The sequence below is a fragment of the Heteronotia binoei genome, chromosome 16 (assembly GCF_032191835.1).
Source record: "Heteronotia binoei isolate CCM8104 ecotype False Entrance Well chromosome 16, APGP_CSIRO_Hbin_v1, whole genome shotgun sequence".
NCBI lineage: Eukaryota > Metazoa > Chordata > Lepidosauria > Squamata > Gekkonidae > Heteronotia > Heteronotia binoei.
The window spans coordinates 43622240-43648263 of record NC_083238.1 but is presented as its reverse complement, the minus strand read 5'-3'; the positions used below and the strand labels follow the sequence as shown (position 1 = coordinate 43648263).

Genomic DNA, 26024 nt, shown 5'->3' with positions numbered 1-26024 from the left:
CGGCGAAGCAGGCGGTTTGGAAACCGATGCGGATGCTGTTCTGGGAGAATCTCGGTTCCGAGGAAGAACAGGAGGCTGCACAGTGTCGTGGGAACCAGGTGCAGTCTGGGAGTCGAAAGCGTCTCGGGTCCGTAGGGCTGCCGCATCATCTCGGGTGCGAGGGGTTGGCTCTTCGCGGGAAGAGTAGTAGTGGTGCTGGTAATCATCGTAGCAATCTGGAGACAGGTGGCGGTAATAAGGAGATCGCTGGTCGCGTGAACGATAGTAGTCGCGGGGTCCGGGAGAATAATAATCCCTGAGTCGAGGCATATAGACATCTCTGGGGAAAGACTCGGGATCGAAGTCGGAGAGATGCCTGTAGCTGTGGCGCGATGGCGAACGCAGGTACCGATGGTAACGTGAGTGAAGCCGAGGTGACGGAGACCGGGATGGAGAGCGGTCTCGTGGATAGTCACGATGGTAGTCACCGTACCGGGACCGGGAGCGATCGCGGCGAAGGTCCTGGTAGTCATGTCGATGCGGAGAGTTGGGACGATCTCGGATCGGAGACCTCGGACGAAGCGGAGACCGCGAGCGAGAGCGGGGCCGCGGAGATCGAGATCGGAGCCGATGAGAGGAAACTTGGGTAGAAGATTCCTTTAGCAGTGGTGTTGCAGTGTCTTTAAGCAATGGAGTCATAATGTCCTTAAGCATTGGGGTTGTAGTATCCTTGAGCAATGGAGTTGTAACGTCCTTCAGCACTGGCGTTGTGATGTCGAGGAAGGATTCTGGTCTGAGAGGTGGAGCCTCGGAGTCGAGGATATCACTAGGAGGAAGGCTGTGCACCGAGGGCGATCTCGAGCCAATCGGGATCACTTCAATAGAGGGTTGAGTGAGGCGGGGCATTTCCGAGATGACATCGGAAGGAGCCAAGAGTTCGATAGGTAGAATCGGATTCAACTGCGCGGAAGCCGCTTGTGCAGTCGACGCAGCCGATTGCGTAGCCGCCGAGGCCGATTGCGCAGCCGTAGCAAAGGCGGAAGTACTGGGATGCACGGAGGTAGAAGCCGACGGGTCGTGGTGCTTCTTAGGCGCCGAAGTGGTCGGGCTGGAGGTTTTCGGACCCGAGTGGTGTGGCTTCGACAGGCTCGATTCGCCCTGACGAGTCTGTTTAGGCGCCTTGTGGCCCTCAGAGTGCTTAGAAGACTTTTTATCGGACTTATGCTTCCTAGGTACGATAGGAAGGGCCGAAGCTGCCGAATCTCCCGCTCTCAATGGGGGAGGCGGCGGATCTGAGGTAGACATTGCGCGGAGAGAGGATTCAATAAGGAAACTACGAAGACGAGCTGCTCTGTTCTTGCGCGCCTGCTTACCGAAGCAAGCGCAGTGGTGGCAGTTATCGGTTCTGTGGGATTCCCCCAAGCAAAAGAGGCAGAGTGAGTGACCGTCAGAGGACGGAATTTTAGAAGCACACTGCCTGCACCTTTTAAAGGTGATTTTCCCTTCCATTCGTTCTGGACAGGGGAAGGAGGGAAGGGAGAGACGGGGTTGGGAGAGGGGGGGGGGGTAGAAAGAAAAAAGGTGAAAGCGCAGAATCGGGTTACCTTTTTTTTTTTTTTTAATATTATATTAATGGGACGAAGGAAGAGTAAGTAGAGAAGAAAAATAGGAGAGATAGTACGATACCAAGAGACGAGCCAGAGGAGGAACGCAACGAGGTAGGTGTTGTCCGGGCGGCGGAAGGGAAGAAACTGAGTGGAATGGGCGCTCTCCCCCCGCTCCAGGCATGCGCAGTCGCTGCCTGCTCCCCAGGGCGGGAGGAAAGCGCGCCAAAAGATGTTATAAACGAGCTATTGGAGCTCCGAGGTATGGATCCGTTGCCTGCGGCAAGACCCATGTGTGGGACTGCACAGAGACCACGAAGAAGATCAAACCCGGTTCTCCCAGATAAGTGTCCATGCACTTAACCACTACTTCAAACTGGCTCTCATACATAGGATTCTACTTACAATAAGCTAGAAACTGCAGCATAGACCTCGGTCCCTAATGACTTACCCAAGCAAGTTTGTAAAACCACTTTGCACAGTGCTGACCTTTTACTTGAACAGAAAACCCTTCCTAAATAGGTCACGCCTTCCCCTGATGTTGCCTCTTGGCACTGGTCTTCCAAGGTTTACTGCCTCGGAATGTGGAGGCTTCCTTTAATCACCGTGGCTAGTAGCCTCGCATAGAGCAGGGGAGAACCTGCTCCATGATAAGGAAAGGTCCCCTGTGCAAGCACCAGTTGTTTTTTACTCTGGGGTGACGGTGCTTTCACAACATTTTCACAGCAGACTTTTTACGGGGTGGTTTGCCATTGCCTTCCCCAGTCATCTACACTTTCCCCCCAGCAAGCTGGGTACTCATTTTGCTGACCTCAAAAGGATGGAAGGCTGAGTCAACCTTGAGCCGGCTACCTGAACCCAGCTTCCACTGGGATCGAACTCAGGTCGTGAGCAGAGCTTAGGACTGCAGTACTGAAGCTTTAACACTCTGAGCCACGGGGCTCTTCTCCATGATAAACCAGCCTCAAATTCTTATAAATATAAATAAACAATAGAAACCACTCTTAAATACAATAGCTTTAAAAAAAATAAGTTCAAAATTAAATTGCAAAATTTTCAACAACGTTTCAATTAGGAATCCAAAAGATGAGACATAAACCAGTGGCTTTTTTTGAGCAGAAACACACAGGAACGCAGTTCCGGCTGGCTTGGTGTCAGGGGTGTGTGGCCTAATATGCAAACAAGTCCCTGCTGGGCTTTTTCTACAGAAAAGCCCTGTGTGAAGATGATGATGATACTGGATTTATATCCCACCGTCCACTCCGAATCTCAGAGCAGCTCACAATATTCTTTACCTTCCTCCTCCACAACAGACACTCTGTGAGGTGGGTGGGGCTGAGAGAACTTTCCCAGAAGCTGTCCTTTCAAGGACAACCTCTGCCAGAGCTATGGCTAACCCAAGGCCATTCCAGCACGTGCAAGTGGAGGAGTGGGGAATTGAACTTGGTTCTCCCAGATAAGAGTCTGCGCACTTCACCACTACACCAAACTGGCAGCAAACAATGGTGATGGCAGGGGGTGTGGCCTAATATGCAAATGAGTTTTGACTGGGCTTTTTCTACAAAAAAAGCCCTGCAGAAACCTATGTAATCACCATAGTCCAAAATCGCTGAGAAGAACAATATTCGCAAATTAGAACTAACGAAGCAAAGTCCTCGTAAAGTACGGCTATGCACCCATCTCCTTAGTGTGCAGCTAGGCATGACGAATCAGTGCAACGGGATGGTACTCAATTGTCCCCATTTTGCTGACGCTTCTTCCAGCTTAATGCTTCTAGAAGCAGGACATGGCAAGCATGCTTCAAGGCACCAAAAACTCTCAAGTGTGGCAGCTCCAATCTTGCACTAATCCCTTATTGCATTCTATAGATTATTTATATTTATGAAGAAGAAGATGATGATGATGATGATGCCCAACCCTATACTCTGTGGCGCAGAGTGGTAAAGCAGCAGTACTGCAGTACTGTGGTCTGAACTCTCTGCTCACGACCTGAGTTTGATTCCGGCAGAAGCTGGATTCAGGTAGCTGGCCCAAGGTTGACTCAGCCTTCCATCCTTCTGAGGTCGGTAACATGAGTACCCAGCTTGCTGGGGGGAAAGTGTAAAACCACCCGGTAAAAAGTCTGCCATGAAAACATTGTGAAAGCAACGTCACCCCAGAGTCAGAAACGACTGGTGCTTGCACAGGGGACCTTTCCTTTCCTTTACTTTGAATCTCAGTGTCTCAGAGCAGTTTACAATCTCCTTTACCATTCCCCATCCCCACAACAGACACCCTGTGAGGTAGGTGGGGCTGAGAGAGCTCTCCTGGCCTAATTTAATATAATTATGGACTGAAACGCTCCAGTACTAATCACACAGAGGAACTTACGGGCAGAAGATATTCAGATATTGTTGAGTAACCCTGGAAAGAAAAGACAGTTCCTTCCACGTTGGCATGTTGTATCTCTGGTTTAGCGGACTGCTATCCTGTGGTTGCTGGGGTTTAAAAACAGAACAGCAGGCAGGATTCCAGCTGTTCGCAGTTGTGTAGTTTTGGAATCCCATGGATCTTTTTTTTACAAGCTTCACTACAGCATGTTACCTATTCTTTGGGCCCTGCGTAAGCACCAGTAGGCGGGCCCACATGATATCCAAGGAAATCGTCCCCACCTGACACTAATTCTGACGTTTCTCATAAGAACATAAGAGAAGCCATGTTGGATCAGGTCAATGGCCCATCCAGTCCAACACTCTGTGTCACACAGTGGCCAAAAAAAAAGGAGGTTCACAAGTGGGGCTAGAAGCCCTTCCACTTTGCCCCCCCCCCACAAGCACCAAGAATTACAGAGCATCACTGCCCCAGACAGTTCCAATAATATGCTGTGGCTAATAGCCACTGATGGACCTCTGCTCCATATTTTCATCCAAACTCCTCTTGAAGCTGGCTATGCTTGTAGCTGCCACCACGTCCTGTGACAGTTAATTTCACATGTTAATCACCCTTTGGGTGAAGAAGTGCTTCCTTTTATCCGTTCTAACCCTACTGCTCAGCAATTTCATGGAATGTCCACGAGTTCTTGTATTGTGAGAAAGGGAGAAAAATACTTCTTTCTCTACTTTCTCCATCCCATGCATAATCTTGTAAACCTCTATCATGTCACCCCGCAGTCAACATTTCTCCAAGCTAAAGAGCCCCAAGTGATTTAACCTTTCTTCATAGGGAAAGTGTTCCAAACCTTTAATCATTCTAGTTGCCCTTTCCTGGACTTTTCCCAATGCTATATCCTTTTTGAGGTGCGATGACCAGAATTGTACACAGTATTCCAAATGAGACCGCACCATCGATTTATACAGGGGCATTATGATACTGGCTGATTTGTTTTCAATTTCCTTCCTAATAATTCCCAGCATGGCGTTGGCCTTTTTTTATTGCAATCGCACACTGTCTTGACATTTTCAGTGAGTTATCTACAACAACCCCAAGATCTCTCTCTTGGTCAGTCTCTGCCAGTTCCCACACCATCAACTTGTATTTGTAGCTAAGATTTTTGGCCCCAATATGCATTACTTTGCACTTGGCCACAATGAACCTCATCTGCCACGTTGACGCCCACTCACCCAGCCTCAACAGATCCCTTTGGAGTGCCTCACAATCCTCTCTGGTTTTTACCACCCTGAACAATTTAGTGTCATCTGCAAACTTAGTCACTTCACTGTTTACTCTCAACTCCAAATCATTAATGAACAAGTTAAAGAGCATGGGACCCAGTACTGAGCCCTGCGGCACCCCACTGCTTACCGCCTTCCACTGTGAAGATTGCCCATTTATACTCACTCTGTTTCCTATTAATTAGCCAGTTTTTGATCCACAAGAGGACTTGTCCTTTTACTCCATGACTCTCGAGCTTAGTAAGGAGTCAAATCCCCACTCATTAGTGAGTTCCAACTCCTTGGGGATTGCTGGAGATGAACAATGGATGAGAACATCCATTCTGCATTCATTCATGACCACTCCCTTCCCTCCCCTCCCTCCCCCTCGCCCCAGCATTCTTCACAGTCAACTGGAGAATGTCAAAGGATATCATGAATTTGTCAAAAATGGACACCTACAAGATTAAGGAAGACTGAAGTCCACCTGCCACCCTTTGCCCAAATTCATTACACAGGAAGGGGCGGGGGAGGGGATGGGAAAGAGAGATGAATGTTTTTGAAATTTAAGACCAAATGCATCACTCCAACAATCTGCAGTATAGCGAGAGGCTGACACTGCAACTCCAGCAAACTGTTATTCTTTTGTAAGGGGAGGAAAGGGTGAGGTGTGATGACAACCAGGGCCACCGGAAAGGCAGGCTTCAAGGACTCTTTTCGGGGACAGCCCTTAAAACACCACCTGCAATCCAGGAACCCGATTGTTTTATTTTTGCCAAGGCCTCAGAACCTTCCAGAAATCAGCATCTTCACTTCACTCCACTCAGTGATCCGGGTGGGTTTTATTCCCAGTGAACTTGTGTGAATAAATACAGCACGGTGTAGTGGTTAAGAGTGGCGGACTTTCATCTGGAGAACTTTATTCTCCACTCGTCCTCCACATGAAGCCTGCTGGGGGACCTTGGGCCAGTCATGGTTCTCTCAGGACTCTCTCAGCCCCACTATCTCACAAGGGGCCTGTTGTGGGGAGAGGAAGGGAAGGAGATTGTAAGCTGCTTTGAGACTCCTCAAGATAGAGAAAAGCGGGGTATAAAAACCAATTCCCCCTCCTCCTCCTCCATTGCCATTTCATTTCAGCCATGCATCTTCCTCCTCCTCCTCTTCCTCTTCTCCTCACCAAGAAAAATTAGACTATCAGCAAGAGCAAATTCTCAATTTATACTTGCCTGATCCTATGCCATGTTGAAGTGGAAGCGACTTCCACACTGTGATGGAACTTATTCCTTACAACAGGGGTCCTGAACCCCTGGGCCGTGGACCGCTCCCGGTCCATGGCCTGTTAGCAACCGAGCTGTGAGTTGTATAATTATTTCATTATATATTACAATGTAATAATAATAATAATAATAAGACAATATTGGATTTATATCCTGCCCTCCACTCTGAATTTCAGAGTCTCAGAATGGCTCACAATCTCCTTTACCTTCCTCTCCCATAACAGACACCCTCCGAAGTGAGTGGGGCTGAAAGAGCTCTCCCAGAAGCTGCCCTTTTGAGGACAACTCTGCAAGAGCTATGGCTGACCCAAGGTCATTCCAGCAGCTGTAAGTGGAAGACTGGGGAATCAAACTTGGTTCTCCCAGATAAGAGTCTGCACACTTAACCACTACACCAAAATAATAAAAATAACGTGCACAGTTGAATAATCTCGAAACCATCCCCCCCACCCCGATCTGTGGAAAAATTATTTCATTATATATTACCCTGGTGCCAAAAAGGTTGGGGACCTATTCCTTACAACTATCAGTTAGTGGCACCTTAGAGATTGGCAGTGTGAGCTTCTGCAGGCAAGTTATGGGAGGTTTTTTTTTGCCCGCCAGCTAAGATCGCCAGCATGGATGGCAAGCTAGGGCAGAAGAGACTGAAGAAGTGTGTCTAACTTAAGAAAGACAGGTCAGGGGGATGCTATTTATGGATTCCAGGGATAACATAATTTGGAAAGAAGACGGAGAACAACTGGCCATTGTGTCCATGAAGGTTAAACCAAGCTGCAGCCTGTTTATTACAGGAAACTAAACGGAGACTAAACTTTATGAGAAAACAGCAGACTGAGGAGAGAACGTGAGGTAACGTTCTGGAATCTTCTTCTCCTGGCGGCTAAACAGGCCCTGAGCAGGAGAGATGTTTTAGGTGCTCCACTCCCCAAGTTACTGGGAGCACAAAGCTCCCCCAGGTGGATCTATGAAGGAGATGTGGCAGCAACTGAGAGCACAGGAGACAGAGTGGTTCCTTTTCCACACAGCTGTTGATTGCAAATAGCAGTGTGCCCATGCAAACTTGCAGGCAGTGATGTAAACAGAAGCCTCTTAAGGTCAGGAGAACAGAAAGAAAGCACCCGCTTGCGGAAGAGGGTGGGACAGGGAGGGCGCGAGTAACGAGTCCAAGTGGCGTAATAGACCTCGCCTCCAACGAAGGATGCTGTAGCTGTGGAAGTTGTACAGGGCCCATCACATGGCCAACCAGCTCACAGTGATATGATAACTTGGGCTGAGGTAAGTGGTGAAAGTTGCTTTGCAACAATGGATTGGATTGGCTGGGACAGGAGTTAGGGAGAGAGAGTGCCGTTCTGAATAACAACACTCAAATTGCTCAGTTCAGGACTGGCCCTAGACTGCCCGGCACCCTAGGAAAGGCTAACTTCTGGTGCCCCCCCCCACTGATGTCACCAAATCACATGGGGCTGCCCAATTCAGCACCCCCAGAAGGCTGGCGCCCTAGGCAATCGCCTACTTTGTCTAGTGGCAGAGCCGGCCCTGGCTCAGTGGCTTCCTCATTTGATCCGATGCAAGATCCGCAAGTTTTTGCAGGCGTTTTATATAAACCCGAACCAAGTAAAATGTCAGAGCGGAGAACCCACCACACTGTCACGACGATTCAGGACAGAATCTGGCAGGCCGTAACAAATCGCAGCGGCCTCCCATTAAGAAGTGCCGATCTTGCGTTTCTTTTTTGCTTCTTAACAAGCTTCAAGGTTTCACGGTTGTGTAAAGAACCAAGGAGGAAAAAAAGAAATCTGTGGACTGATTCTTCTTAAAGGTGCTAATACACACCAGTGGAGGTCACTGGGGTGCTGGGGGTGAAATCCTGGCGGGCTGCATGTCTTCCCATTCCTCTCAGTGCCTGTTCCTACAGACTCATTGCTAACCAGCATCTCTCCTTTCTCCTAATGCTGATTCCAAATATTATACAAACCTCGACCTCACAGCAAAGCAGCAGCAGCCAATCATAGCTCCTCAAGAACCTGAAGGACACGTATTTTGGCAGATGCAAGGCTGTTGTGCCCTGACCTGGTCGCCCCAAGGCCCAGGCTACCTCTTTCTCTCATCAGATCTCAGGAGCCAAGCAGGATCAGCCATGGGCATTGCTTGGACCACCAAGAAAGCTAAGCTGGCTCAGCCTGGTTAGTAACGGGCAAGGTGGGTGTTTGCCTAGCAGGTCATCTGACTGGCTGTGCACATTAAAAGGCATCTGTTAGAGATATTAAAGCAGGCCCGTGGCACAGAGTGGTCAGGCTGCAGTACTGCAATCTGAACTCTCTGCTCACAACCTGAGTTCAACCCTGGCGGAAGCTGGGTTCAGGTAGCTGGCTCAAGGTTGACTCAGCCTTCCATCCTTCCGAGGTCGGTAAAATGAGTATCCAGCTTGCTGGGGGGGGAAGCATAGATGACTGGGGAAAGCAATGGCAAACCACCCTATAAAAAAGTCTGCCGTGATGCGACGTCACCCCAGAGTCGGAAACGACTGGTACTTGCACAGGGGACTACCTTTACCTTTTTATTAGAGTTATATATATCTTGCTCCCTGACATTCTGTGGGTGGCTCCACCTCCCGTGGCAGCCATTTTTCTATTGGCGTCACCTCCCACGGCAGCCATTTTGTGATTGTTCCCACCACCTGTGTCAGCATTCCAAAGGGGCCCGAAGGCTCAAAAAGGCCAGGGAACGCTGGACTAGAAAACGCAGAATGTTATAAGTTACTGGATTTCAGTTTCTAAAGCAGACTTCTGGACCTCTGTGGTAAAGCAAGGGGTGAAAGAATCATGAACCAACTTAAACGGGAGCCTCTCCTAGGCTGCCGCTAACCTTCCTCCATGGAAGACTATATGCTGCTTTCGTTGTCTGCAGCACCGCCCAGCATTTCAACCGTGGACTCAAAGGCACACCTGCCCACTGCACTGTGCCAAGGCTGAGGATGCTCAAAGCGGCACTGGCTGCTTCGCCAGCATCTGAGAGCCAGGAGAGACACCTGTGTTGGGAGAAAGGGCGTTCCTCAAAACAAAGCCCACCCCACACTTATTTACTGAACCTGCATTGTCAGTAAAGCTTTTGTCTTCCTCCCCTCAGATCCTTTGAGGAACGCATGCAAGGGCATTGTGAAGAGAAGCACAAAGGAAAGGCTTGGCTTTTGTTGCTTTAAAGATGACGTGCAGCAGAATGAAATGACAGGGGCTTGGAAAGAAGCAGCTACTGACCAGTTCACACGCTTGGCTTTCCCGTGGCGGGCCCACAGAGAAGCGGCCACACCTAGTTTCCCACACTTCCAGCTGCCACTGGGGTGCAACAGGCCATTGCGTCGCCCACTCGATTTGGGTGGTGAGCAGTGTTCCCTCTAAGCCGAGTTAGTGTGAGCTAGATCACAGGTCTTTAGCCTCCAGTTCACACCTTTGTCTTAGCTCAGGAAGGAGGACCCCAGAGCACACTCATTGATGCAGGAGCTCACAACTTTAATGCCAGGAGCGCACAAAGTAGAATTTTTGCTCACAAGACTCTGCAGCTTAGAGGGAACACTGGTGGTGAGGGTGGGGGAATGAAGTCACTTTGGGTCTCAAAGGGGAAGTCTTCCCATTTTATGGGAATTGGCAGGGCTTTTTTGAGCAGGAACTAACAAACGCAGTTCCGGCTCGCTTGGTATCTGGGGTGTGGCCTAATATGCAAATAAGTTCCTGCAGGGCTTCCCCCCCACAAAAAGCCGTGTGAAACAATGGTGTCCGGGGTGTGGCCTAATAAGCAAATGAGTTCCTGCTGGGCTTTTTCTGTGAAAAAAGCCCTGGGAATCGGGCTATCAGAGAATAAGCTACATGACCTTTTAGCTTGTTATTCCTATTTGCATCTGTTTCTCATTCTATTGTATGCTTGTCATTCTATTCCATTTCTCATTCTATTGTATGCTTGTATGCTAACTGGCTGATCAACCTCTGCCTTATATGTATGGCCCTGTAAGTTTTTGTTTTCACCTTGAAAGCACACGAAAGCTCTCGCTTTGACTAAAAGTTTGTTGGTCTTAGAAGTGCCACTCGACTCCCATTTTGTTCTGCGTGACCGTGTGAGAGATGGAACTCTGGCAACTGTGGGGGAGGCACCAAACATCTCATCTCCACACGTCTTTGTCCCGTGCTCTGCTCTTCACCAGCTCCCCTAAAGTATTCCTGCCCGGGAGACGCAGAATCACCATTTTAAAAATCTCTGTGTTTGTGTCCTTTATTATAAAGTTTACATCTCTGCTACCTGGCATTACATTTTGTGACATGCATGGCCCGGCCCGACATGGTCTCATTTATGTCAGATCCATCCCACATAACAAATGAGTTTGACACCCCTGCTCTAAAGTGTGGAGTCTTGTGAGCAAAAATTCTACTTCGTGAGCGCCTGCCATTAAAGTTGTCAGCAAGTGATTTGGTGGCTGCATAGATTAGTTCACTCTGGGGTCATCCTTCCTGAGCTAAGACAAAAGTGTGTGAACCGGAGGCTAAAAAACTGTGAGCTAGCTCACACTAACTCAGCTTAGAGGGAACACTGGCAGTAACCACAAAATATCTTTACATAGGTGCAGAATGGGCGCCTTTCCCCATCACATGGGAGGGAGGGCTGCGTATGTGAGAGAGTGCTGTTGCCAGCAGGTTTGAGGCCCTGCATGCAACTTTTGGGCAACAACTGTAAAATCGGGAAGACCTGTCAATAAAAACAGACCACTTGTAGTTTGCAGTTTCCACCGGGAAAGCCCTGGCCTGGCTGGTTCGATCTCATCAGACTGCGGAAGCTTAAGCAGGGTCGGTCCTGGTTAGTGCTTGGATGGGGGACCAGCGCGGAAGCCAGGGTTGCTTCGCAGAGGCAGGCAACGGCCAACCGCCCCTGTTTGCCTCTTGCCTTGAAAACCCTTCAAGGTTCCTATAAGTCGATTGCAGCTTGATGGAGAAAAAGCAAAATCCAAGAAAGCGGAATGCTTTTATTTATTTGTCTTAAATCAGTGGTTCTCAATCTTTTTGGCACCAGGGATCGGTTTTGTGGAAGACAATTTTTCCACGGATCGGGGTGGTGGTGGTGGTTTCTGGATGATACAATTGTGCACTTTATTTCTGTTAGTTTGGTGTGGTGGTTAAGCGTGCGGACTCTTATCTGGGAGAACCGGGTTTGATTTTGCACTCCTCCACTTGCACCTGCTGGAATGGCCTTGGGTCAACCATAGCTCTCCTAGAGGCTGTTCTTGAAAGGGCAGCTTCTGTCAGAGCTCTCTCAGCCCCACCTACCTCACAGGATGTCTGTTGTGGAGGAGGAAGGTAAAGGAGTTTGTGAGCTGCTCTGAGACTCTGAGATTCAGAGTGGAGGGCAGGATATAAATCCAATGTCGTCGTCTTCTTCCTCCTCCTCCTCCTCCTGCTACAATATTGTACTATATAATGAAATAATTATACAACTCACGGCCCAGTTGCCAACAGGCCACAGACCAGTCCTGATCCATGTTGGGGGTTGGGGACCTCTGTTTTAAACTGACAGAACCAGTAAAAAAAAATTAAAAGAAGAAGAATTTGTGAGCATTTTTCAATAGTTAAAATGCAGCAACATTTCTTTGGGGGGGGGGGGGCGGTGTTATAGGTTGTTGGAGCGGATGGAAGGAGGCCAGTCAGGCAGGGCACACAAACCCCAGCTAATTAAGTGAAATGATTGTGTTTGCTTTGGAACCATTTGGCCAACAAAGGAATGTGTCGCCCTGATTAGGGAGAAAGGGCTGTGTAAGATATGTGTATTCAAAGTCCCGATGAGTGCATTATCCAGGTATTCGGTTCTGTTTGCTCAAGGACTGACACAAAATGAAGGCTGAGCAAACACCTGCGAATGGAAACTCCAGCTCTTGAAGACAGAGGGGAGGAGGAAGAGCAGCCCTCCGCGCCAAGATTTATCTGTTGCAACCGGAGACGAAGAGAAATCTCATCTGGGAAACGGAATCGCCAGCTCTCTGTAAGGGATTTTCCACTTATAGCTCATTCAGGAGTGTTACGGGATGGCAAAAGTCCAAAATCCTAAACCTCTGGCAGATTTCACCTGAGACCCATGGCTCTGTGAGTCTTCCTCCAACCGCACCCCCTCCCTTTCCCATCTAGAATAGGAGCTCTTCCTTGGTCATACAGATTAAAGTCAAGGCAATGGCCTGGAAGTGGCAAGACAGAGAAACACAATTTACTTTCTAGTAATTCAAGAACTTTCTGGAATGGAGGAGAGAAAAAGAACAACAACAACAGGGGGAGAAGGAGGCAGCTGGATTTATGCCCCGCCCTTCACTCAGAATCTGAGAGTAGCTTACAATCTCCTTCTCTTCCTCTTTCCTCAACAGACACCTTGTGAGGTAGGTGGTGCTGAGGGAGCTCTTTTGAGAACTGCTCTTGAGAGAATAGCTCTGAGAGGTCTGTGACTGACCCCAGGTCACCCAGCAGCTGCATGTGGAGAATCAAACCCGGTTCTCCCAGATTAGAGCCCGCCACCTCTAACCATTACACCAAACTGGCTCCTAATACAAACACCTACTCGGGGAGCAAAATGGCTGGGTTTTGATACTGACCCCCTCCCCTTGAATCACAGAGTTGGAAGGGACTTCCAGGGTCATCTAAATCTCATAGAGGGAATCGAAATATCTTATCCAGTCATTTAAAACAAGTGGAAGCTCATTGGTTTGGGTCAGGCTCAGTATAGCTGTCTACAGGCAAGTGGACAGCAGTGAACACACTAAAGGCAGGGATGTCGAACTCATTTGTTATCAGGGCCATATCTCACATAAATGAGACCTTTTTGGGCCAGGCTATGTTGAGCTGGGCCATGTGTGTACCTATATAAGATTAGGTAGCAGAGATATAAGGACACAGACAAACACAATTAATTTTTTTTTAAAAAAAATTTAAACATGCTTAAAACATTAGCACTCATTTGTCTTAAAGACACTTCCTTAGTATTTCTCCCATGGGAACCAGGGAACTGGGCAAAGGAAGCTCTGGCTCTTTCCTTTCTTCCTCAGGGGATGAGGAGGGGCAGGAGCCTCAGCCAATAGAAGGAGGAAGGGCTTGGCGCAATAGCTCTGCTGTGCAATTGAGAGAGCCTGGCAAAGTAAGCTCTACCTCCCTCCCTTCCTCCTCAAGGGAGGAGCCTCAGCCAATGGAGAAAATAGAGGTTTTGCTCTGTAGCTCCTGTGTGATTGAGCAAGCCTTGCAAAGCAAGCTGTGATGCAGAAGGAAGCAAGAGAGAGGGAGAAGGAAGCAGATGACAGCCAGTTGCTTGGGGGCCTCATAGGAGCCCTCTGCGGGCTTGATTCGGCCCCCTGACTGCATATTTGACATCCCTGACTTAAGGCACCTATAATTTCCCCACGGGATAGATACATTAATATTTTTGTAGTGACTCGGCAATTCTTCAACCTATGCCGCCACCCACCAAGTGTGCAGCATTATCACCAAATGCCCTCCCAAGTCACAATTTCTTCTTTTCCCCATAAAAACAGAACTCTAGCTTTTATTTATATAGGTATATTTATGACAGATGCTGGCTCAGCACTTTTGAATCTCAGTCATTGTTTTCACTCCCAAAACTAGCCCTTCAACAGCACCAGGTCCTAATTAAAATTATTATGGCTACTGAATGTTGATTTGGTTGGAATATTGATCATTTGTTTGTTATTGTTGTTTTATGACCTTATTGCATTTCTTATGGAGCAGAGGTCCATCTGTGGCTATTAGCCACAGTGTATTGTTGGAAATTTCTGTCTGGGGCAAGTGATGCTCTGTATGCTTGGGAGGGACAATAGTGCGAGGACTTCTAGTGTCCTGGCCCCACTGATGGACCTTCTGATGGCATCTTTTTTTTTGTCACTGTGTGTCACAGAGTGTTGGACTGGAGAGGCCATTGGCCTGATCCAATACGGCTTCTCTTATGTTCTTATCAACTGCCTCAAGCATGTATCTACAGAGGAGGCAGACTGATTTTCTATGCGGGATAAACCCTTCAAGCTTTATCTACGTGGAAGGAAAGGAAGAGAAAGAGTGGAAAGGAGGATAATTTTAAGAGAAAGTGGGAAGGATGTATGGGCATATTTAAAATCAAGGAAGAAATAGCAGGAGTTTTGTTTTCTTAAATGGAGGAAAGTATAGGGAGTACCGAAGGAATGTGTCATGCTCAGCTTTCGGAGATCTGGAAACAATTACCAAGTTCCCTAAGGATTTCAGAATTCTGGAGTGCTCAGCCTGCAATTTCTATGCACAGTACACACCCTTCGGAAGCTATCTAAAGTTCTGCTGGCAAATTACATGTACGCTTTACTGGGCAAGGCTTTCCTATATCAAACACTTGGTTCCTTTCTTTATCCTCATCAGTCTCTTTGTCCTACTGAGCCTTAATCTTAGTTCTTACACTCTGCCATTCATGACTTCCTTTTGAGAGGCGGCTGTTCCACGAGTGTTCGTTTTTTCCCCTGGTATTTACCTAATTCTTCAGCACACCTTGTTTAATCTGCGTTCATGGTTCTGACTTGGCATTTTAAAAAACAAAACAAAAACCCAACCTGGAACAAATCCAGGGACCAGACTGGGCAAATAATTGCATGGAGCTGGCAATCTCACCTGAATCAATCTTAGTACAGGTTGGCCTTGGCTACGCAGGCCCAGAAATTTACAGAAAACAACCCTTGCTGGAGGCTGCTGGCCGCAACGATTCTGACCGTCTCCCAAAACCGGTGGCAGGTTCTAAGAATTGATCCTCAGCCCGCAAGCCTCTGAAAACTCACAGGTGAACAACTGGAATAAATTTTTTTATTTAATTTGGTGTTCCCTCAGCAGTCCCGCCTGATGTTTTAATTGCCATTTTTATGGCTTTATGGTCCAATGATGTAGTTTTGTGTTGTTTTTATGATGCGGTTGCATTATTATATTGTTCGCTGCTTTGGCGGCCCTTTGAAGGCAAGAAAGGCTGGGTATCTATGTTGCAAAATAAATAAGTATATAGATAACATTCCAGGGGATGGTGAAAATTGTATCTGTGGCACCTGCTCTGTGATGGCTCACTCGCAGATGCAGGTTATCGTGTGGGGAACATGCCTGTTGAGCTATCCAAGACAGCTCCTCCATTCATCCCTTCTATAACGCTCTGGGCCCTACCTACCCAGCAACCACCACTGTACAAGGATTAACTGGAAATGCCTCTTTTCTTCTCACCATATGTTAACACACGGTAAGGGCACCTGTAAAAGCCCACAAATTTTCCCTTTAGAGTATCGGGCATTTGCACACACTGCCTGAAAATATGTATCTTAAGGCTTCTCTTTTTTTAAAAAAATAGACAAGGTGCTAAAGGTCCTTCCAGAGTACTGCACAGGTCTTCTCTCTAGGCCCCTTTACACATTACCAAAAGGGCACATTATTGCATTTAACAGACCTACATTCTTCTCACACTGAGCACTGGCTAGTGGCAAGAAGCTGCAGTTTGCTAGAACTCTCTGATACAGCTTCAAGAGCCAGTTTGGTTAATAGCACAGACTCTAATCTGGGAAAACTGGGTTTGATACCCCACTCCTTCACATGCACCTGCTGAGTGACCTTGGGTCAGTCAGCCGTTGAAAAAGCTGCTCTCTCAAGAGCAGTTTCTTGAAAGCCCCACCTATCTCACAGGGTGTCTACAGTGGGGAGGAGATGGGAAAGGAAATTTTAAGCTGTTCTGAGACTTGGAGTGAAGGGTGGGGTATAAATCCAATATCATCATCATCTTCTTCTTCCTCCTCCTCCTCCTTTCTTCTTCGTCATCAAATGGCACTGCCCCATTTCAAGCAGCTACAGACAAGAGCACCCAAAACTTGCTAAGAGCTTTAGAAATGTTGGGAAAGGATCATGGCTGCCACAACAAAATGGCTACCACAGTGAAGGGAGTATGCTAATCACAAAATGGCTGCCACGAGGAAGAGGGTAGGATTGGTTTTTTGCATGATGGATGTGAGGCTGTTTAGTTTTAGTTTTGAAAGCTGAAGTGTTGGTCCCTGAACCAAACCTTCAAGAACAAAAAACAATGAGAAGTTTCCGAGCCTGGAGACTTAAGAAAGTCTATGCTTATGAGGGACTGAGGGAGCATGACTGTGATGTGTTTGGCCAGGTTGTGTTCAACTGGTAGGAAGCCACCCTGCTGTTCTTTCCTAGACCCACTGGATTTTATCCTCCATATTCAAGAAAACAAGCAGGCACCAGGAAACATAGAGGAAGGTGCCATGGTTAGGGATGCCAGCTCTGGAGATTTTGGGGGTGGAACCTGGGAAGGATGCTGCTTGAGGAGGGAAGTGGGCCTGTAGCCAAAGGGGGGGCGGGGGGGTTAGACCCCTCCACTCAATCCCCCCTTCCAGCTATATGGCCCCTCCATTGCTCTCCCCCTCACCCCGCCACTCTTGCGGCCCCACTTCGTCTGCTGCCGCTGCTTTGGCAGCCCCGATCTCCCCACCACTCTGTTGACCCCCTCCCTCCTCCATGGCACCTCCCTCCCTCCCACCCACCTGGTAAAGTGCTGGCTCTCGGCTCAGAGCTCTTTCAAAGAGGCCCCCCCCAGCCGCCAGCCAGTGGGAAAAGTGGTGCTGAGGCCGGTGGCTTCTCTGTCGGCTTTCTGGCGCTCTTAGCATGTTCAGCATCTGAGTGCTGGCAGCGGGAAGAACTTGCTGCCGGTGCTCCAGCACTGAATGTGCTGAGAGCGCCAGAAAGCCGACAGAGAAGCTGCCGGCCTCAGCGCCACTTTTCCCACTGGTTGGCGGCTGGGGGGGGTGTCTCTTTGAAAGGGCTCCGAGCCGAGAACCAGCACTTTACTAGGTGGGTGGGAGGGAGGGAGGGAAGGAGGGAGGGAGGGAGAGAGGGGAAGGGCCGTAGAGGAGGTGTGGCTGACGGAGCAGTGGGGAGATTGGAGCCCGCCAAAGCAGCAGCAGTGGAGAGAGTGGGGGCCGCCAGAGCGGGGGGCCCTCCACCTAAAATTTTTTCCCCTGGGCCCCCCCTCACCAAAAAATTTCTGGCTACGGCCCCGGAGGGGAGGGACCTCAGCAGGATATAATGCCATCCTGTCTGCCTTCCAAGGCTGCCATTTACTCCAGGGGGCCTGATGTTGGTCATCTGGACATCAACTGCAATAGTGGAACCCTTTGGCACACACTGTGTTTTGCTCCTTATGCATAACATGCAAAGAGGCCCTTCCAAACAACAGGTGTGTGCACGGAAATTCCCGCAAAACATACATCTGTATCCTCTCAACGCTCTAGAAGTAGCCCTGACCTGGATAGTCCAGGCTAGCCTCAACCTGTCAGATCTCAGAAGCTAAGCATTATCACCCCTGGCTAGTATTTGGATGGGCAACCTCCAAGGAATACCAGGGATGGGGATGTAGAGGCAGGCAATGGAAAACCATCTCTGAAACATCTCTTGCTTTACAAACAAGTCTAGCTTGCCAATGGTGGTACATAATGCTAGAAAAGGAGCTAGAACTTCCGGCTGCCAGACAATCTTAGGATCTCCTGGTTATACTACACACATTGCCATATGATAATTAATTTGTAAAAGTATGTAATGCAAGAGTCGCTGGACTCCAGCTCCCTGGCTGGCCAGTTGTAGGTAAGAAGCACTAGCAAAAAATCTGGCTGGATCATGATCTGGCCAGACAGAAAAGAGTTCAAGAAGTTACTATGGCAGGAATGAGAAAAGGGTCTTTATGCAGAAAGCAGGGAAATGGATCAGGCCTCTTGTCAAAAGACTGAATCATCCCTGTTGGCTTTTTCTATAGAACAATAATGGAACAGATCAGAGCTCTTTACCTGCTTGTGGAAATGTCCTCAAAGGGGTAGAGGATCTCTCCATTGTTGCAGATCTCACAGATGAATCCCTTTTGACTACAAAGGCTGCAGCTGTAGACATGGGAGGTGGCAAATTTGATTACCTTCCCAAGGAAAGGGGCCAGTTTCCCTTCAATAACCTGGAAGATCAGAGAAAAACAAGGCTGTGAAAGAATCAACACTAGAGAATACAGGATTTTCACACTTCTTGTGTTTGTGTGTGCAGAGCCCGCACATCCATTAGGCAACATTAGGCAATTGTCTGGGGCACCGGCCCTTGGGGGAGCACATTGTTTTTGGGTGCTGAATGAGTATGGCCCCTCCAGTTTGATGTAGTGGTTAAGTGTGGGGACTCTTATCTGGGAGAACCGGGTTTGATTCTCCACTGTTCCACTTGCAGCTGCTGGAATGACCTTGGGTCAGCCATAGCTCTTGTAGGAGTTGTCCTTGAAAGGGCAGCTTCTGGGGAAGCTCTCTCAGCCCCACCTACCTCACAGAGTGTTTGTTGTGGGGGTGGAAGGTAAAGGAGATTGTAAGCTGCTCTGAGACTCTGATTCAGGGAGAAGGACAGGGTATAAATCTATGGTCGTCGTCTTCTTCCCATACGCCAAAGCTGATTCCATAAGACACCAATCTATCCCTGAACCAAGTATGCAATTCCTTAAGCATTTCCTTTTGGGGAGGGGGGAGAATTACACAATATGTTAACATTAAGGAAGCCTGATTATACCTCTATAATCTATTTACAATAATGAGTACAAAGGGTAATTTTTCACCTGTCTGCAGTTAGCTGCAATTGGGTTACATAAAATCTTGAAATATTATGAACCAAAATTAGTGTCCAGTATTTACTTCATAGCATTTCTGCTCAAAGGGATGCTTTTTCACATAATTTGTTTGTCATATACTTGAGTATATTCCTGCCTCATGAATGACTTGCGATGTGTGCATATAATAGACCTCTTTTTTAAAAGATAAGAATATAAAACATATGGAACAGAAAACAAAATATCTGAAGGAAATTACAGCGGACGTCTGCTTCCTGCTGTGGAGTGATGGGAAGGTCTAGAGCTTTAATACTTTTTTCTGTAGCGCAGTGGAGACTGGATTGAGACACTTGACCTAAAGACTACAAAAAATGATGCTTGAGGAAGGATGAAGAAAACCCCAGAGGGTTATATTATGTATGGTTAGAATACACATTATTAGAGAAGGAGCCAAACTACTGCTTTCCACAGGTGCAAGGAATTCCACCTGCACAGTTTAATTTTTCAGCCTCTCCCGGTTGCCTGCAATACACCCTGAAATCTTGTTCCTGAGGAAACAGGAACCTGGGAACAGGATTCTGGGAAGCATTTTGTGTGGCCAATTAAGGAGGGAGCAGGAAAACCACACTCTGTTGGGTTGAAGTCCTTGTAACTGCTGGCCTCAACTCATAGAGGTACTCATTTAAAGAAACTGGCTGAGGAATGACGTATCTAGTCTAATTAACTGAACAAATGCGACATGGATGATGTTTTGACTGCTCTCCATAAAACAACTGCTTCATTATTGTAGGGACAAATGTACATATCCCCAGCCCCCTGAACTTTATGTAGAACTATTATTTATTGTTACACACAGGCAGCATAAAATAATATAAAATATGTAGCCAAGTTGATATATTGGGTATGCAGACCAATTAAGCAGTCCCCCTAAATACTAATGTCTAAATCAGGGGTGGCCAAACTGTGGCTTGGGAGCCACATGTGGCTCTTTCATACATATTGTGTGGCTCTTGAAGCCCCCACCACCCTGCCAGCCAGCTTGGAGAAGGCATTTCTCTCTTTAAATCACTTCTTCAAGCCAAGCCAGCTTGATGCTTGGAGAATGCATTTAAAGTTAAAGTTGCTTCCTTTCCGCCTCCCCCGTGTAACTTGTCTTCCTTCCTGCTCTCAAACATCTGACATTTATTCTATGTGACTCTTACATTAAGCAAGTTTGGCCATCTCTGGTCTAAATGTTCCATAAGACACCAATCTATCCCTGAACCAAGTATGGCCATCTCTGGTCTAAATGTTCAATCCAGTCAACTGCAGCTGGGGAGAGTTCAAAGAGCTCCATCACATCTCCCCAGAAAGCATGACACTCACATTCTCGTGACAGGTGGAAATTAGTTTGGCGGGCTGCACCACAATTGCATTCAGGCCCTGGTATTTTGCCGCATTTAAACAACAGGTCTGCACCACTTCCAAAGCCTGTTTGTATTCTATTAGCCATCTTCCATACTTTACATGGTAGGTCAAATCCTGCAGGCCTCTTGTTGGTGCATATCAGGTGCTATGGCTATTGGGTGGAACTGATTGCATCCATGCTCATAACAATTTGTTAATTTGTGACTGCAAGACGTGTGCAGATCTTATTGCTGAGTGTCGGGATCTTAGTCTTGATAGGCCTGCACCAGCCATGTCTTTGCGGATAGGCAACTCTGTCTTCAGTTATCTCCCTATATTCACATCTTGTTTTCAGAGATACAAGGGAGTGATGTGGCACAAAATGGGTACCCAATAGGTTGGAGCGAGTTTAATACATCCGCGGATGGTTCTCATTGTTGCCTTGAATTGGACATCAGGTCTGTAGACACAGCTGTTGAGCCACACTGAAGCACCATATTCCACAGTACTATACAACAACCCCAAAGATGTGCATCTAAGTGTTGTATACCACAGGCACCCCAAGTTGTACCGCATAATTTCTGGAGAATGTTGTTTCACATGCACAGGACTCTTTTCTAGCAGGAGCTCCTCTGCATATTAGGCCACGCCCCACTGATGTAGCCAATCCTCCAAGAGCTTAGAAGGCTCCAGGAGGATTGGCTACATTAGGGGTGTGGCCTAATATGCAAAGGAGTTCCTGCTACAAAAAGAGCCCTGCACGTGCATATTTTTGCTGCTACATTGTTAAGATGGGTGTTTATAGTTCAAGGTCCAGTCCAGGCTAATGCCAAGGTACTTAGGTGTATGGTTGTGTGTAAATTTGGTGCCATTAAAGTAGACTTTCACTCCATGGTTGGCAAGATTGTCATTGAGATGTCGTTTTTCCTGGACTTGGGATAAGCCGCCATTTATGGTAGTCATCAGCCAAAATTTCAAGGTCCCTAGTCAGTATTTCCTCAGTCCTTTCAATTGTGTCTTACTGCAATCTCCATGTCATCAGCATAAGCAAACTTCCTGGATATTGTCTCAGGAACATCAGGGATGTATAGGTTGAGAAGAACTGGAGCGATGACCGAGCCCTGGGGTAGACGGTTATTCAGTTTCTTCTGCTTCCTGATTGATTGACCCATAATTACTCTCAAAGTTCTATCACCTAGCATGTTATTTAGGAGTCAAAATAATGTTCTGCGAGGGAAAGCTTGCAAAAATTTGTACCCCAGACCATCTCCCTCCAGATTATGTCATAAGCGGCAGTCAGATTGACTAAAACTGCTGATGTATGCCCTCCTGGTGGTGCACCTGCATAACACTAAAGAATTAGAGCTTTTGGCTGCCAGACAATCGTAGGATCTCCTGGCTACACTACAAGCATGGAAACCATCAACCAATCAAACAGTCATTCTCAGGACTACTTGACAAGGGGTACAGGAGACTGCATCCAAATCTGCCAAATGAATATATGTAGAAATAACTGATTTCTAACTTTACTAGGACTAACTGAGAACTGGTGTGGTGTAGTGGTTAAAGTGTAGCACTAGGATCTGGGATGTCCAGGTTCAAATCCCGACTCTGCTGTGGAAGCTTGCTGGGTGACCTTGGGCCAGTTGCTCACTCTTGGTCTAACTTTACCTCACGGGGTTGTTGTGAGGCTAAAATGGAGGAGAGGAGAATGATGTGAGCCGTTTCGGAGAGAAAGGATATAAATAAACCAACTGGGGAGAAAGGAAGGATATAAATAAATAAAATAATTAAAATAAAAGAAATATTCGGACTGTCTTCATTTCCCACAGGATGACTGACAACCTGCCTACTCTCAAGCATAACCAAGACTGGGAGACAGAATACCGTTCGCATTTCAAAATATAAGTTATTTAGGCATTATGCAATGGCCTGTTTTAACAGAAAGCCGCCTTTTAATCTGTGCTATACGAATGCACCAAATTTCTCCCCACTGACATTCTCTGTTTCAAGCCACAGATATTTTCAAGGGGACCAAGACGCCAGCCCAAGTGCTGATAGGGCTCAGAGTCAAGCCAGAACTACAAACTATTTAAGAGTGTTTACTCAGTTTATTTCTGTAGGCTACAACCTGCGCTACTGCGCCGCTGATGAATGGGAAAATTTGTCATCTGGAAAGGAAGTTCATAGGAATGGTTTGGGTGGCTGCCACCGAATGGAAACGCTGAAAAGCCGTTCATTCTTTTAGGAACATCTGCAGCAGCAGGAAGCTGGAATGTTATTGCTAGTCCTGTCGAAGGGCCATCTGTTAGTGCTGAAGGGCGAGAGGATGCGCTCTCTGTGTCCTGCTACAGAAAGATTCCCTCATGCTGAACCTTAAACAATTCAGAAAGGTCACGTTGTGGAAGACGAGAAGGAAAGTGCAGTTCGAGGCCAACACGCTGCTACTGTTTCTAAGCGACTCTCTCAAATCACAAGGAAGAGCAATTTTAAAAAGTGTCATTTGTTTAAGTTACGTAATAAGGGTCAAAAGTCTCCACTAGTCAAGGGGAAATTACATTTCCCATGCCACCGCCAAAAAGGAAATGACAGAGGTATTAGTGTAGGGGTCCCAAACATGGTACCCCCCAGGAGCTTTTAGAAAGTACGTGGGGCCAGGTGGGGCTTTCCCCAGCAAGTCTTCTGATTGGCTTTGCCGGTTTTTAAAAAATATTACTTTGGCAGCAGATGTCGCCACACCACTAGGATCTTCGCTGTACGACTGAAGTTAAGCTGTGGCAGCCATTTTGGGGCTGCGCCCACCAGACTGAGTTAGAATTCCAATGGTATCCACAGGCTTAAAAAAAGGTTGGGGAGCCCCAAATTACTGAGAGCAGACCTCCTTGCTGACTAACTGAAAATATAAGCACTGGCCATGTTGATCCATGTGTGTTCTGCAGTCCAAATGACGACTGTTGTGAATCCTTCATTAGGAAGTGGTTCACATATGCACACGCAGCCTGACAATAAGTAATAAAACACGTGGAGCATTCTTCAGTCCCTGTATGACTGTAAAACACTTGGGGCATTCTTCAGTCACTGTATGACTGAAGTTAAGCTGTGGCGGCCATTTTGTGACTGCACTCACCATGGCCATGTTGATCCATGTGTGTTCTGCAGTCCAAATGACGACTGTTGTGAATCCTTTATTAGGAAGTGGTTCACATATGCACACGCAGCCTGACAATAAGTAATAAAACACTTGGAGCATTCTTCAGTCCCTGTATGACTGTAAAACACTTGGGGCATTCTTCAGTCACTGTATGACTGAAGTTAAGCTGTGGCGGCCATTTTGTGACTGCACTCACCATGGCCATGTTGATCCATGTGTGTTCTGCAGTCCAAATGACGACTGTTGTGAATCCTTTATTAGGAAGTGGTTCACATATGCACACGCAGCCTGACAATAAGTAATAAAACACTTGGGGCATTCTTCAGTCACTGTATGACTGTAAAACACTTGGGGCATTCTTCAGTCACTGTATGACTGAAGTTAAGCTGTGGCGGCCATTTTGTGACTGCACCCACCACACTGAGTCAGAATTCCAAAGGTGACCACAGGCTTTAAAAAAAAGGTTGGGGACCCCCAGATTACTGACAGCAGACCTACTTACTGATTAACAAAGACATCTGCTCCAAGGAGACCTGAATTCTGCATCAACAATAACCAAGTTCAGCACAACCTTTCCTCATGTCTGCTGTATAACCAACAGGCTATAACTGGAGTCAACAACCTTTCATAATTCAAGAGCCAAATGATGCCAAAATTCAGAGGATGAGACCAGCAGGAGGAAGTCCATTTGCAGAACTGAAAATATAAAGAAACACAAACCAAACCTGTGTTCCAAGGCGCTACAAAACACTTGTATCATAACCGTATGCACGATGACATTCATCACCACCACATTCCTGATTAGACCAAATGGAAATCTACTATGACTCCTCCTGTTTGTGAAAGATGCAGCCTTGAAAATGAAAGTCCAAGCAAAATAGCTTGTGAAATGGAAGAAAAGTTGTAGATCAATTTGTGTATTGTGTATGGTACATGATACAACTTCTAGATAAATTTAATGTTTCGGGATTAAACCCTTCTTCAGGAAATAATATCAATCCAAATTCTAGTCTTACTCATCGAGGTCCCGGTTGCAAAATTCCAACTGGCAAAAGTTCACATTACTCAAAGTTCGGATGATCTCTCTCCTGGTGATGATGAAAGTGATTGTGCATATGGTTATGATACGTTTGTAGCGCCTTAGAACACAGATTTGGTTTTTGTTTCTTTGTTCTTTTCTGTGTTCTTCTACCTTTGTATTATATTATGAAATGAAAATATAAGCATTGGCCGTGTTTGTTAGAGAATTTTGCACACAGCAGAAGAGCTGAAGGAGAGGAACAGGCAAACACAGGAATTAATAGACAAGAGAAACAACTGTATGCAATGGTAGATATATTTACCAGGATAGTATCCAATATTCAGAGTCGTTGCCAGGCCAAGGTCATACATAGTAATCAGTACACACTTCAGTAGATAACAGTATACAGCAGTAAGTATACACAGCACGATCCAAGCACAGTAGCATAGGATCCAACACCAGCAGTGTTCGCTGCCACCCAGACAGTGAGCCTCACAGTACCCACAATCCTTACAGGCAGACAGAGCAGGCTCACTGAGCTTCCCTAAGTACACGTACCAATCATGCAAGCTCAGCAGAGGTTGCATCAGCTCTGTGAGTCAGCACAAAGCCTAATTACAGGTGAGGTCATCCCACCTTACCTCAGTAACAGGTAACAGCTGGGGCATGATGCAGCATGACTCAGCATGACATTGCAGAAACAACATTACTATTACTAAGATGGAGTCAGCCAGCCATTTTAGGACTGAGTTCCAACAGTGTTGATCCATGCGTGTTCTGCAGTCCACACCGCGGCTGTTGTGAATCCTTTACTAGGAAGTGGTACGCACTTGCACACACAGTTTGACAATAAGGAATGAAATACTTTTAAGCATTCTTTTGCAATTGTTTTGATGCACTTGCATCAACAGGCACACCATTCACAGCTGGAATAAATTTGCTAAAGGTGCTACTGGAGTCTTTACTGGTTAGCTGGAATGCTGCTCACCTCTGGCTTTTCCGTTTCTGCAAAGCATCTCTGAGGAGCCCTTTCGTCCTTTGCTTGCCATTCACTTCACAAACCGGTCATTCTAGCAGCCCAACATTCTTTCATTTAAAGATTAGGTTTTATTTTATTTTACTCTTTAAAGCACCATATTTTGGCTCTGGAGGTTACAAACCCCAGTAAGCTGCTCAAAACACAATACAAAGTGATGCCCCGTTTTTTTGCAAGACAGAGTTTGTACTTTGCCCTGACTTGGACAGTCCAGGCTAGCCCGATCTTGTCAGTTCTTGTAAATAAAGCAGGGTCAGACTCTGGCTCATATTTGGATGGGAGGCTTCTAAGGA

The 26024-nt window shown here is 47.0% G+C and overlaps 1 protein-coding gene across 1 annotated transcript in view; it reads right to left on the bottom strand.

The window, feature by feature from the left end:
* Positions 1–26024, bottom strand: part of PLEKHM3 (pleckstrin homology domain containing M3) — a 121642-nt gene that overhangs the window by 6139 nt on the left and 89479 nt on the right. The window contains exon 7 of the mRNA XM_060257239.1: positions 18353–18510. Coding sequence (XP_060113222.1) covers positions 18353–18510 — 158 coding nt within the window. The remainder of the gene's footprint in view (positions 1–18352; positions 18511–26024) is intronic.